The sequence below is a fragment of the Macrobrachium rosenbergii genome, chromosome 13 (assembly GCF_040412425.1).
Source record: "Macrobrachium rosenbergii isolate ZJJX-2024 chromosome 13, ASM4041242v1, whole genome shotgun sequence".
Classification (NCBI taxonomy): domain Eukaryota; kingdom Metazoa; phylum Arthropoda; class Malacostraca; order Decapoda; family Palaemonidae; genus Macrobrachium; species Macrobrachium rosenbergii.
In genome coordinates, this window is record NC_089753.1 from 11,239,572 (window position 1) to 11,254,284 (window position 14,713).

The 14,713-nt window shown below is 33.8% G+C and overlaps 1 protein-coding gene across 5 annotated transcripts in view; it reads left to right on the forward strand.

The window, feature by feature from the left end:
- The window catches only part of Pi4KIIIalpha (phosphatidylinositol 4-kinase III alpha), a 195,716-nt gene extending 185,170 nt beyond the window's left edge, over positions 1 to 10,546 (forward strand). For 2 of the 5 annotated variants that reach the window (XM_067114211.1, XM_067114214.1), the window contains one exon: positions 7,477 to 10,546. Coding sequence is in view for 1 of the 5 variants with exons in the window: in XM_067114213.1 (XP_066970314.1) it covers positions 7,477 to 7,702 (226 nt within the window). In the remaining 4 variants the exon portion in view is untranslated. The remainder of the gene's footprint in view (positions 1 to 7,476) is intronic. The other 3 variants (XM_067114213.1, XM_067114215.1, XM_067114212.1) reach the window with 2 other exon arrangements.
- The last annotated feature ends 4,167 nt before the right edge of the window (positions 10,547 to 14,713 follow it).

Below are 14,713 nucleotides of genomic sequence, written 5' to 3' on the forward strand. Positions count from 1 at the left end.
TCTGACTTATGTCATTGCAGGAACAAAATCCTTTGGGGTGGACCTTGGTATTATTATTATTATTATTATTATTATTATTATTATTATTATTATTATTATTATTATTATTATTATTCAGAAGATGAACCCTATTCATATAGAACAAGCCCACAGGGGCCATTGACTTGAAATTCAAGCTTCTAAAGAATATGGTGGTCATTAGGAAGTAAGAGAAGGTAAAGGAAATTACAGAAAGAAGAGATCTCACTTATTAAAAAGGAAAAATAAATTAATAAATAGCATTAGGTTAGTAATGCATCGCATCTTCGCTTGAACTTTTTAAGTTCTTATTACACAGCATCCTCAGGGAGGCTGTTCCACAGTCAAACGGTGTGAGGAAGCTGCTAGCCTGAGCAATAGCTGGTTCCAACATAGCATGGGAAGTGATAGCCTCACTTCAGAGATTAATAACAGTCTTAAGTATATCCATCACTTCCTTAGAGGCACAGCTTCTCCATACAATGAACTTTACTGCTTTTGCAGACATTAAAAGGAGTAACAAATAGAGGTGTGAAGACTTCACTTTATGGGAATGAGTCTGTGAATTAGGCAAAGGCATTAGGGCAGTGTTTCCCAACCTTTTTTTGTTGTGACCCTAAATATAGTCTTAACCTGGACCAGCAACCCTAAATGTGTGAACATGTAGTAGTAAACTCAACCTTTTTCATGTTACAGTTATACCTGCAAATGTTTATGAGTTAACGTAATCCTATTTATATAAGTTTATATTTACTAACACAATGAATTTTTAAAAATTTGAAACAGAAAAGAAAACAGTGTTAAAAGACATGAACTTTTACTTGCATATCTGGTCAAGTGGCTAGCAATCACACCTTTTTATAATTTGCTGATAAATTTCAGTGATTCAGAAAATTAATACAGTGAATTATATATAAAAAATGGCTAGTGTAAGAACCAAGTAATATACCTTGGGAATAACCAGGGACCACATTGAAAGAAAGACTATAACAAGTTATGAAAAAACTCAAAAGTTTACTCAATGGCCACCTTGAAACTGCATGAGTATGGGTGCTTTATTAGCTCGCTTCTTTTGAAAGTGTGTCTAGGAGAATCTTCACACTCTCCTACTGAAGTAAATCAGCTACATTACTCAGAATCAAAATGGGACCAGCTGTGAATTATTATTATTATTTTGCTAAGACCCCCTGGCGACTCCCAGAAAAAGCCTTGTGACCCTCATTTGGCTCGCGACCATGTGGTTGGGAACCACTGCATTAAGGGAATTGGCGCGCTTGAGAGTGTATGGTCTTGTCGCAGTATTTTTTGTCAAAATCGATAGGCAGACCTTAGGTGTTCTAAAAGAGATATACAAATGGGGAATGGGTATATAAAAAAAAGGGAGATAGAAATATGAAAATAAAAAATTAGTAAGGCATGATTACAGGCAGCCCTCAGTTATCGGCGTTTTAGTTTTACAGCTCTTGGCTAACAGTGTTGTTAACCCGATTTTCGGTGACAGTAAGCGAGTTTCAGTGGTGTATCAGTGTCGGCAAGTGGTTTATCAGCGCCAATAAGTGGTTAACGGTGCCGTTAAGCGGTTTGTTGGTGCTTACAGCATTTATTAACCCGGGGCTGCCTGTATTTTGCCTTGTACATGAGTACACTAGTACAGTATTATTATTATTATTATTATTATTATTATTATTATTATTATTATTATTATTATTATTATTATTATTACAGGCAGTCCTCAGTTATCGGTGGGGGTTCCATTCTGACGGTGTGACGATAAGCTAAAATTGTCGATAACCAAAAATCAGTGATTTTTGGTCTTTTTTGCCAATTTTTGGTTATCGGTGCCTCTGTTAGGTATGTATCAGCACCAGTACATGATTATCGGCTCCAATAAGTGGAAATCGGTGCATATTGGCACCGAAAATCACCAATTTTCTTCGCTAGACAAGCCCCAAAAAACCGGATCACTGATAACCGAGCCCACCGATAACCAGGGACTGCCTGTCTTTGACTTGAAATTCAAGCTTCCAAAGAATATGGTGTTCATTTGAAAGAAGTTATAGGAGATAATAGGAAATACAGAAAGGAAAGATCAGTTATTAGAAAAGAAAAAATACAAATTAATAGATTAATAGATAAATTATTGAAATACAGTACAAAGTGAATTGCTTTAGGGTAGTAATGCATTACATCTTTGCTTGAACCTTTTAGGCTCTAATTTCACAACATCCTCAGGGAGACTATTCCACAGTCCAACAGTGTGAGAAATAAAAGACCTCTGGATGAGAAGTTTGACAGTTTGGCACATTTACTGCATACTGGTGTGGTTGTTCAGTATTAGCAACTGGAAATTTATTCTTGCTGTGGTAAAGCCTTGGTCAGTAATTGGTTCTTTAAATCCAGGAACTTGATTGTTTGCTTGACTATTCATGCTGGAGGTCAAGGATGGGTATATTCAAGTATTCATGGGAAGAACAGCCTCTGAAATTGAAGTAACCAAGAAGAAAATTGAGGGCTTATAATTGAACTGAGCAGTGTACAAAAATGATGGTGAATTACTGATGCAACACAGTTTTCATATTCCTGGAAGGAACAACAGATTTGTGGTAAGAATCTGACTCTTTGTGCCAAAGCTGTCTGTGACTATGATGTCCCCCTCTTGGGTAAACCTTGAAGCAGTGCATTGTACTGCTGTCTGTCAAGGAAAAAGTCCTTGTGAGCCATTGAGGATCTAAGTGTCAGTACTTACTAAAAACTAAGTCTATAACTGTAGCTGGTCTAGAAAGTATCCTTATTATCCCCTCCACCCTTTTTCAGAATTTCATGGGATAATATAAATTAATGCCTATATTCTGAAGGTGGTTACAGGTGAAAAAAGTGTCAGATTCTTCAACATTAAAAAAAAAATGTCGTAAAACTTGTGTAAAAAAGCTGTAATCAACTCATGTAAAAAAGTTGTAATCAACTTGCTGCATATGGAGCTTATTCGAGTTTCAATCCTCTCACTGGTAGCTTTTAAGCCACAAAAAACTAAGAGGATGAATTCTGATGTCAAGGAAATGTCAGGTTGGAAGGTATTCACCAGAAATATGCCTCTGTTTTCTGCAAAGGGGAACAATTTGCAGAGAACAACATCCACAATAAAAATTGAGACTTGTTCAAGGGAATAGTTTATTCTTATAGCCTTGGAAGCATTCAATCCTAAATTATCAATTTGGGAATAAAAGGGAAGATGCTTGTTATACATAAGACTCACTGTCTGACCGTCAAGTCCAGGAAATCCATATGCATTGTCTGTACTTTGTATGCACAATGCTCAGGAAAGCACTGTGTACTATCCTGTATTTTAACTTTAAATCAGTTACCAATGTTTTTTTTTATTATATTCAGATAAGAAATCACCATGTCTTGTCTAGAGAACTGCCTGCAGTGAATTCCCATTTTTCTTGTGTCTATAAAAGGAGTGCTCTTGATCTTGACCTCCAGTTGACCAAGCATTGTTCAGTTTAGCCAGAATTTATTCAGTCACCCATATACAAGTGACTGTACTGGACATTGCAGTATTCCACTGATTGTAATAGTCAAGTTGATCAAGTGGTCATGGGCTCTGACTTTTCCTGACAGAGGTCAACTTCATAGGCATGAGTACTTAACTGCTCGAACTATCATTGAGTTGAGCTAATAGCAATTAGAACTACCTACTCTGAATGCTGAACAGTCATAAGAGAGGGTTCCATTGCAGTTCTCTTTACACTAAACAGCAGATCAGCAGAAGAATTACTGAACAATTCAGAAAACTCTTTCAGGAATCGAAATCTGCCTGTACATTAGAGCAAGTTCTGGCAAGCTGAATTTGAGGTAAATCTGTGCACTAAAGAGAAAAGGAAATCATTGCTGTTTGCTCTCCTCAGCAAGAAGCAGTTGCTATGAGAAGACAGACAAATAAACAGAAGTGGCAGTGACAGGAGCAAGAGTGGCACAGTTAAAGATCGAAGTTACAGAAGCCTGAGTGACTCCTCTTAGAAAGAATAATTCTAAACTTAACAGGCAAAGGTCTCTCATTAATATGTAAGAGACCAAGTACAAAGACTCGTGCTTGAAATGCAATTTGAGGCTTTTATAAAAAAAAGGGGGGCAAGGAAAGGATATGATCTTGCAAAATAATCTCACTTCCTTTGTTCTGACTAGTCTAGTAACTAGGCAGGTACAAAAACAAACCAGACCTCAAAACTGTGAAAATTAAGGAAAAATTTTCCCCATTACAAAGGTAGAATCTACTCCCCTGTCAGTGCTTTATTTAAATTTGACTCCATAACAAAAAGAGTACAGTACTCTAATTGACCACCAATATAACATCTTGCTTAGCCATATATACTAAGCAAGAATGATGAAGCTAAAATCAACCAATGCAAAATGAAGTAATTAGAAAAAATAAAAAAGAAATTGGTAAATGAACACTAAAACTGATTCAGCAATTGGGTTACCCTCTAAGTAATCAGTTATTCAACTGGTAATTTATGGCAGCTAATTACCATACCATTTGCTGATTAATGAAACTTAACAAGATGTACAGAATGCTTAAGTTACAAACCTAACTAGATTTGAGGCTTTTTGTACCTTAAACAATAGGGAAGGCATCAGCAATATTAATAGATCAACTGTTGCTTTCATTGATAATGGTCAGACAATTCGTAGTTCGAGGATGGTAAATGGAAATTATCATTCATCTTCAAAGCAAAGGAAAATCTTGCTGATCATTCTAAAAGATAAGCAAGATACACATTTAAAAGAATAAAAGAGTAGAAAAGTAAAAGCAAAGAAAATAAGTACAGCTGTAGTATCTACCAAAGGACAAATGTAATGTTTTCTGCTGCAGACTTACAAGCACAGTACTGTCTATGATCACTGCTAGCAACCTGAAGATCTATTCACACATGCACAGTTTTGCTTCATGTCTTCTTTCATGTAAACAGAGGGGACTGTAGTTCTAGGCAATTTGGTAACCAGGAGTTGTGGGTTAACATTGGGTAATGGATTTGTCATGAAACTATGTTACCTTGAATTTGTAAATAAGTATGAAAGTGCCTTGATATCTACCAGTTGGAAGGCCAAGAAAATCATAGAGATAGGGCATAGTTAAGGGTAAGAACCAAATGGGAATTTAACCAAAAAACTCCTGAAAATAGAAGAAAGTGTTAAGAACTCATCAGATGTCTAGCCCTGTAAAGGGAAATCTAAGGCATAAACATAAATAATTTTAAAAACTCATAGATTCATCCTTAATTTGGGGATGTAAGAAAGTTGTGTGAGAGGTTTCTTAGCACTGTTACTATTTAATCAAAAATTCAATGCAAACAATCAACTTGGCAGAGTTTGGAAAAATTTCTTACATAAAATATATTAATCTAAAAGATGTTCATGTTCTAGGCAATTGATATTGGTAACTCCATCCCTGTAGATCCAGCAATGTTCTGCAAAGTCATTTTTATTGTGAAAACAATTTTGAATAAACCTCAGTAATAAATATCCCTTGAAAAGAAAAATGTGAGTAATTGGATTTTTTCAAATACGTACTCACTGAAATATACTCCCATAGCTCAGTCCATGGCATTATTTGCATAGTGTGTCTTCTCTCTTACTTATGATTGATATAATTTTTTCTCCTTTTCATGTATCGACTGATTAGTTTTGTCTGTGCAGTGTAGAGTGAAAAGAAATGGAGAAGAATTTAGAAAAAATCTATGAAGGCTTTTCCAAAAAACCAAATTGACCTGTTAAAAAAGAGAGTATGTTATTAGAATCCATGAAATCCTGGGCACGACTAGAATGCCACAGCCTTTTGATTCTATATTTCAGTACAGTAAATCTGGTTGGATGATCTCAAGCCATGTTGCTTCCTAAGATGGGGAGGAAGGATTATCTGTCATGTCTGTGATCCACTGACCATAGTTTTACCTAGTAGCAACAGTGGAAATGCCTTGTGATAGAGGGAAGATGTAGAGCAGAAATGAAAGAATGGACATTGACTAATTGGTGTAAGTGTCTTTTAAGTGTGAATAATGTACAGGTGTAAGATACAGCTCTGAAACATACAGTTGAATAATGGAAAGATGGGCTTTGTATGAAGCGTTTGGTGAAGATTAAAAATTCCAAGGAAGAGAATAAGTCCATGAACAGATCCATGTGAAGCACTGCTTGAAAAAGAGAAAAAACTAATGTGACCTACAAACCAAAGCATGAATTAAGTACTGTAGTCAGAAGAAAAATTAAATGAAAGGAGGGAGGCTATAAATAGAAATAGACTACCAGGACCTTATTGTAGGTTATATCAGGCCCTTAGAGATACAGTATTGATAAAGACTAAAATTTCCCCAAATTTTAAAAGATAAGATGAATATATATTCACAAAGTAGGATTAGATATCACCAGCTGACCATTCTTCATGGAGACCATTCTGATCATAACATAGAAGGTTTTAAGATATCAAAGTGTCCCGTTAAAGTTTCAGTCTTCAGCTGTAGTGAAAGTGAAACCAATAAGATGAGAGTTATAGGGATTAAACTGGTCACCCATTCTGAGGATGAGCTGCATCATTGTCTGTTTGGCAGATGAAGGTCAAACACTTTATTGAAGGAAGAACGAAAGAGAAAAATGCTAAAGAAAGTTATTACAGTATATCTTATTTTGAGAAATTAAGAATCAATACTTTAATGACTTTATTTCAAATCCTTTAAATCAGTCAGATGCATAAACAATATGGAAAAGAAACATGTACATATTCTTTAAATACCTACAGGTTGCTAAGTTTTTTTAAATAAGAAATACATAAAATGAAAAGATTCAAACATGAGGTTCTTTCTGCATGGCCAAAGAACTGAATGGTCAAAGTAGCTTCCATAAACATAAGATTATGTAACCCATTTTACTGCTTCTATTGTTCATAGTTGTCTGTTACTCTAGTGGACTACTGCATATAGTTTGCCTTGTATGGCACACTGTAGGAAGTCCTAAAGGCTCTTGGCATTACCCCTTTAAACCCCATCTGTATTGCTTTTTCTTTTAGTTTTCATTGTTGCCCTCCCCCCCCTCACTTGGCTGTTCAGTTTCTCAACCTTATCCTGCTCCAGATTTTTGCCATAAAAGAAAAAGTTTAGGCCAGCCTTGTGTGTCAAAATTTAGCTCAGTGGATCATTTCAAGTACTCTACAATTACACAAATAATGTAATATTAGTTACTTTTTATAATCTTTTCAAAGAGTTAACAATCAAAATTCTAGAACTAATTGAAAATTGAAAAAACTACTATTTTTACTGAAATTAGCTATGATAAATGATAATGTAAAGACTGAAGATCTTTCCAGGCATTGCAGTCAATAGAAACTCAACCAGTAGCAGTGCAGTAATGATTTTTAAACTCTTCATGGAACACACATTTCTATTTTCTCTTTATTGTGTATTCCAGACCTTGCCAAGAGGCTATTATATCTCTAGTGTCGCTGATGCTGGACACTGGGCTGCCCTGCTTCCGAGGTCAGACTATCCGCCAGTTGCGGTCTCGTTTTCAGGAAGATTCCACAGAGAAGGAGGCAGCTGATTACATGTTTAATGTTATCCAGCGTTCTTGCTTTAACTGGAGAACCAAATTTTATGATGTCTTACAGAATAAACAAAACCAAATTATGTACTAAATTGAATAGGTCTCCAGGCTTCAGTATCTTAGCATTTCAAAAGTACCTTCACTTTAGCTCTGATGTTTAATGGGGCAAAGTTTATCTGTAGTGATTGTAAATTTCATGTAACATAAATATATACATATATTCAACTGTGCTGTATCTTCCATGTTACGAAGGCTGTTAGAAATGAGTGATTTATGATGTGATCATGTATGACATGGGATTACCGTATGTCATGTTGCTTTAATTAAATTTTAGGGATGTTACTGAATTACAAGAGGTAATCACAAGTGTGCTATTGAACACTGAAAAATGTGATGTAAGTACTCCTAATCTTTGTTTGTACTGTAGTTTGTATCAGTCCTGACTACAGTCATTTTGATTACAGCTTGTAGATCTCACCTCAGGTAGTCAGTCCTATAAGACTGTATAGTGTCATGCTGAAAGGGAGATGCTGTATGTACATTTTGACTACGACCCAGATATCTGTAAATATGATTATAATGCAGATGTATTTAGTTATTGAATCCTTATTTTTAGCTAATAACAGTAGTATCATAGGAAACTTCTCCTGGCCTCTTTGCGGGTAGATATCAGTCACATATTATCTCTTATGTTACTGCGAGGTGCCATTAAAACAGTCTTTTATCTTTTCTTCCAGAATTTTTTTTTTTTTTAGTCAAGTAAGTACCCTGATTTACTTCTGTTGGAAAATTTTTTCACTTAGATGCCAACTATAGTGCTTTCTGCCATCTATATTTCATGCATTTCCATGGATCTTTTCCCACTTACCTGTCCAACCTCTTTAACTTAGGCCAGTTTTCACTTTTCTTTAAAAAAAAAATTCTCCAAGTAAGCCTATGAAAGTCCAGAGGCATACTTGGCGATATAGTTGAAGTAACAAATAATACAGCTGCATGAATAAAAGGAAGGAATACTTTTCACTGAGCATAGTTTACTTGATGTCTGTGTTTGTAGTAAATTTTTTATTTATTCTAATTTGTTTTGAACTCCCAGTGGGATCTTTCAGCCACTATGCAAATTTCTGTGTATAGTAAAACAAGAAGTCATAGATGTAAAAAAAAAGTTTTTATTCAACACTTGTTTCAGGTGCATATGTTATCTTATTCATTGTGTATTAGTTGTATAATCTGGGAAGCATTATAAGCTGGTGCAGATACTGTAAAAAGTTGGTATACATATCATTGTTGGTTGCTTTTCTCATCTGTAGTAAACTGAATAAGATGTTAAACTTAAATGTGAAGAAAAAGGCATCATGTAAACAGTTCACAAGTGAAAATAGAGTAGAATGAATAAATAGTAGTCATAGGTAGGTGAACATTCTCAAGAACATGAAGTGTTTGTATTATTATTTTTATTCTTTGTTGTGCCAATGTTTTACATGTTAAAGATTTATCAGATGATTAAGTTGTCAGTTAAGTATGATTTCTATAAAGCTACTTTATAACTCAAGCCTGTGTGCATATATGTTTAACTCACCAAAAAGGTATGTAATGTCAGAAATGCAGGTGCTTTATCTAATATTGATTGAATATTTATTTGTAAAATAGTTATTATGTAGTAGATACAGTAGTAATGAAAAAACAAAACTACACTCATGATTTTTTCCCTTTTAATTAAAAAGCCTCACTAGGCCATAAAGTTCTACATTCAATCAATACAAGAGGCCAGTATTCTTCTCCATTAAGTGGAAAGTCAGAACTAATATAGAAACAAATGATTTCATTGTACTCCAGAGGTGCACTTATGTTTATGCCATAAAATTCATACTAATGTGTTTTGCAACACACCTGTAAAGCTCTCTGCTCCATCTTTTTATTTAACTACTTTACATTTATTTGGACCATTTTCAGTTCTTATTAAAGGACAAATCTTCCTTGCAAGCCCTATGAACATCTACCCATGCAAATTCTTAAATTTCTTTATGTTCATGTTAATGTTAATGGATAATTTGGAAAATAGGTAAAGTAACAGCATATTTTCATTGTTTACAGGTCTTCTATGAAAGTGCTTATGACCTTGTAAATAGAAAAGATTTGTTCACAATAAATCCACTGAATTGTGTTGTATGTACTGCATTTACTTATTTTAAGTAATAAGACCTAAGTATGTAGGGTGTCCTTTTATCAGTTGCTAGACAATAAATACAGATAAAAAAAAAGTATGCTTGCATTTTGGAGCTGTTTCATATTCCAGTGGTTGCTATGTTAGGTTTTTGTTAAGTACTTGCCTTCTTATAGTGTCTTCTCATTGTGTAAGTGCCAAGCAATTTTTACTTCATGTTCTGTTTGTTTAGAATTAGATATATGTTTTATTTCTGTATCCAGTTTAATGTCTTCAAGTTTTCATAAGTTCATGATATTAATTTTTTGAATGATTCATGTTGGCATTACTATTTGATTTAGCTTTCTGCTTTACAAAGATATAATGAAAAGTCTCTCACCAAGAATAGAGATGTGAGGCTCCTTTTGGTGATGTAATGACTGTTAATCATTTGGAAGCATAGATTTTAATGTGTAAGAAATATGTTCAATACAGTATCTTTGTATTTACATGAATTGTGTGCTAGAAACATATTGAAAAATTATATAGAGAATTTAATTTTTCTTCAAGTTGTGAAGAGACAAAAATCTTCAAATTAGATTTAAGAGGATATGCCTCTTTGTTTTTTAAAAGTGATTGGTATACTTGGTTACAGTGGTGTAATGTCTCATCAAAATTTAGAGAGTCAGATCTTTGTCATGCAGTGGATAATTAACAATGAATGTAGATGAAAATGTTGCAGGTTGGATAAAGTAATTATAAAGAAAATGAAATGCTGTACTCAAGTTTTTCGTTTGTGTACATATAATGATACAAAACAAGGAAAATTTTCTTTTATAGTTCTGTTTATAGTACAGTATTGGATGTGATTTACAGTATTACTTGAGAGTTTACAGAATACAGTTGCACCAGTGAGTTACATTACAAAGGATAGATAATTACTGTAGGGTGCACCAGAAAATATTTTGTCTTTCTTTTTGTGGTCTGAAGTAGCTAAGTAACAATAATTTCAGTACTTCAGTTTTCTGTTTAGTGTGAAATTAGGTCACATACTGTGCTTAAGTTACTCTGCAGACCATGAGTGTACAATTGGAATGTTGAATGAGAGGAATATTTCCCAAGTTTCTGTTACATTTGAGTGAAAATCTCTCACTAGCTTGCCTATGTGTTCTGCAGGGTAAACCATATATTTTATAAGAAATATGGGTTTGATGACAACTACTTCATGTATATCTGCTTTATGTGCAGTTACAGAATCTAGTGAGTAAAACACTGTGGTCTCTGGAGAATTTTATCTAAAACAAGGCTTTTCTCCTCTTGTCTCAGCTGTTTTTATGTTCAAAGCTTTGCAACTCTTCTTACGTTGGTTGGGTTTTCCATCCTTCTGTATTGTTCATTCTTCTTCCAAATGCTGATTGTATATATTTTATATCACTTTTTATGATGGTTTGAGTTTATATGATGTATATAAAATATTAAACCAGCGATGTAAGTTTTACTTGTATGTAGACCTTCCAGGTAAAAGGAGAGCAACTAGAGAAATAAATAGAAGTGTGTTGGTGTAATTCTTAACAAGAAAATGTGCAAATAAGATTTAGGATGAATTGCCTCTCCTGTTTTACAACCAGTTTTTTGTCTTCTTCTTCTGCAATATGCTTTTCATATGCAGTGGTATATACTGTATTGCCTTAGCTTGACATCAAGGATAAAAAATGGTCAAGGTTTTTAAGAGTAACTCCAACCTCGAAGGGTCAACCCAACCATATAGCTTTACTAACTACCAATGTAGATATGAACTGTACCTCTGGTGTGTTAGAGGCTCATGTAAAAGTTCTGTTGTCTGGTTCAGCAATGACATTTTCTAAAGCTAAATTACTGTATAGAAGGTACACATGATCTTTTTACAGAGGAAGTCTTATTTTATGTTTTTCATTCAAACCATCACTCTTTATGAAGACAGCGAATGCTGGCTGTATGTTAATGATGAGTTTGTGATAAAACAATTACAGTTCAGTGGTGTTATAATTTTTATTTTAGACTTTTTAGCAATTGCAGTTCAATATTTTCCTTATTCTTAGAAATGTAAATGATTTGATACCTGATAAAAACCATTCAACATAAGCCTCAGAAGACTAAATTTCAGAGATGTTGAATTTAACAATTTGAAATTTGAAATTTTTCTCTGTTAAGGAGGTGGCATTTGAAATGCGCTATACAGTATTCTGCTTGGCATTTGTAATGTATAATTTACATATACAGTATATATATGTATAAATAAATATATGTTTTATATGGAAGTATTTGCCTTGTTGTCTTTATGTATGACCCAGTTAAATGCTATGTTATTGATTGCAATGCTGCTGTGCTGTCTTGTAACACTTCTACATCATGTTTTTTAGTCTTGGCAATGTGGAAGTATTGATACTGTGTTGATTTAATTTTTCAAGTGTTTAGATACTTTTTTATAGGTTGACAGTTTGCTAACAAGTGTATAAATATGTTTAATTTTTGACTAGCTTTTAGGTGAGAAGTGTGTTTGCATGTAAAGGCAAAAATAGACATGATATTCATCAGAACTTGCTCTTTAGATAATATACTAAATAATCAGGTTTATGATAAAAAACAGTTGGTAAAAGGTTTTATGCATTTACAAGGTCCTGAATCAAGGAAGAAAGATTTTTGTTCTTGTCAAGTATGTCAAACCACCTCATTTCACTTTTACACAGTTGTAACTGGTAATTCTTAGGTTTCACAGTAAATTAACTATTTCTTAACTTTCTGCTGCCAGGCTTTTGGGATTCTCTTCCTGCGTCTGTTTTTTCTAACTCAAACAACCTTTCTTCCTGTAAAGACTCAGGTGTATTGCTTCCATCATGGTTAATCCTCACTTCTTCCTTCTCTTTCCCTTTCTAGTTTTTGTGGACCTTAGCTAAAAATAAGGCATGATGTTGCCTATCTCATAAGTCTTTATCCTTAAAAAATAAAAAAATAAAAATTAATTTGTTTAAAGAAGCTGAGTAAGGTATGAAGATTTCTCCATTTTAGTCCTGATGTAATGTACCAGGAATCTTTACAGTAAAGTACCTTTTGTATGACGGTAATCAATGTTTTTATTTTAATTGAAGATTTTCATACATCTATGGAGCATACTGTTATTATACATATCTGAAAAATCATGCTCTTTGAACAAGCTTAGCTCTGTTAAAGTTTCAAGATACAAAATAACATCATAAATTCCATTTATCTTTTTGATACATTTTTTGATGAATAGAGCCTTGAAAAAAGACTTTTAGTCTTTGGTCTTTTCATTCATGATTTTTGCTCTCATTGCTGACAATTTAAGAAAAATATAAATTCTGTTTTTGACCTATTACCTTGAGGGAAAAAGTAGCAACAGTCTGGATGTAGTGAAGAAAGATTGCTAAACTACTGTTGGTAAGTACTACATATCACCTCAATAAACAAAACAAAATGTACATATAAGGTCTGTATTTCTGCTCTGGAATTAACAAACAAAACCCTGCAGTCTCACCTTATCAAAGTAAGGTGTGACTGCAGAGTTCTAAGATTCATGGCTATAATGTTATGAGATCATATCATATTGCAGATAAGAGATCTGTGGAGAGATGAAGTGTTAAGTGGCTGGAAAATAGGCTGAGATCTGAAAGATTCAAATTGTTTGGAAATGTGATGAGAAGGAATACAGGAAGAGCAGTGTTCTACCTCAGACCCCATAAAGAAAAATTCTAATATGTTTATGAGGATGATGGGCGGTGATGTGTTAGCACAAAATTTTACAGGAGTTTTTTGTGTTGATAACTGTAGTAATATGTGGGAGACAAGAATAAGATATTTTGTGATTTTTGGCTTGATACAGTACATGTACAGTATTGTGTTGGAGACATCAGGAAAGAAATTTCAAATGCTTTCCTTTGTGCCTTTGATCATCAAGATTTTTTACATGAAAAAATTTAGTGAAGTTCTTAAAATATCATCTATGAAGATAAAACACCTTGAAGGTCAATGAAAGTGTCATCTGCTATTTCATTTCAATAGTCACAAAATATTCTGTTTAGACAAACATGGGTATAGTTTATGGTAAATTGTGATTGGTTGAAAAAACTAGTACATTACAGTACTGGACATTTTTCAGAGCCAAAAAAAAGAAAGGATGCTGTAGAAGGACAAGTAGATAAAAGTAAGTGTTTTTGTACCTTCTTTGTGATTGGGACAGAATCATATGACAGTTTTTCAGCTATGTGTAACACAGTTGTATATCTGTTTTAAGAGCTGAACAGAAAAAAACTCATCAGTTTATCAATATTGACAGTGAGTGTATTGGTATTATTTCAGTTAGGCTCTGTCCTTTTTCTTCTTTGGTTTCTTGTTTATGAGCTGAATAAGGGCATTAGCATCCCATCCAAGTGGCTTCTTCATTAGAGAGAAAATATGTTTTAACTAGAAAAATTTTTGTTCTGTCATTAGTGTTGAAAAAGTACAAAGTAGATGTAGGTAACAGACTGCAGAAAATTAATGCAAAAATAAACATAAGTTTGAGTAAAACTGAACTTTAAAACAAAGAAATAAAAGGGTAAAGAAATGTAAATGGGAAACAGGAAGAACAAAAGCATTTAGTAAACCACTGTAAATTAACAGCAGCTCTCAGCAGTTCTAACACTGCCATTATTGTATGTGAATTTCACATTTCTTTCATTATGACTCATGGCATTGCTGGGAAAAATAGATAATGCCAGCATCAAGACTTTTGATAACAAACACTGATATGGGATGAAGTGCAGTGGTGGTAATGGTGTAGAGGTGTGCCAGGATCTAAATGCCAATCTAAATGTCACTCACAGGGTTGCACGTTAACGTGAGAATCATGGTAGTATAGATCAAGTGTTTGGAATCTTAAAGGCTATTAAAATGATTTCATTGACATTATTTGTCTATTTTTCATTC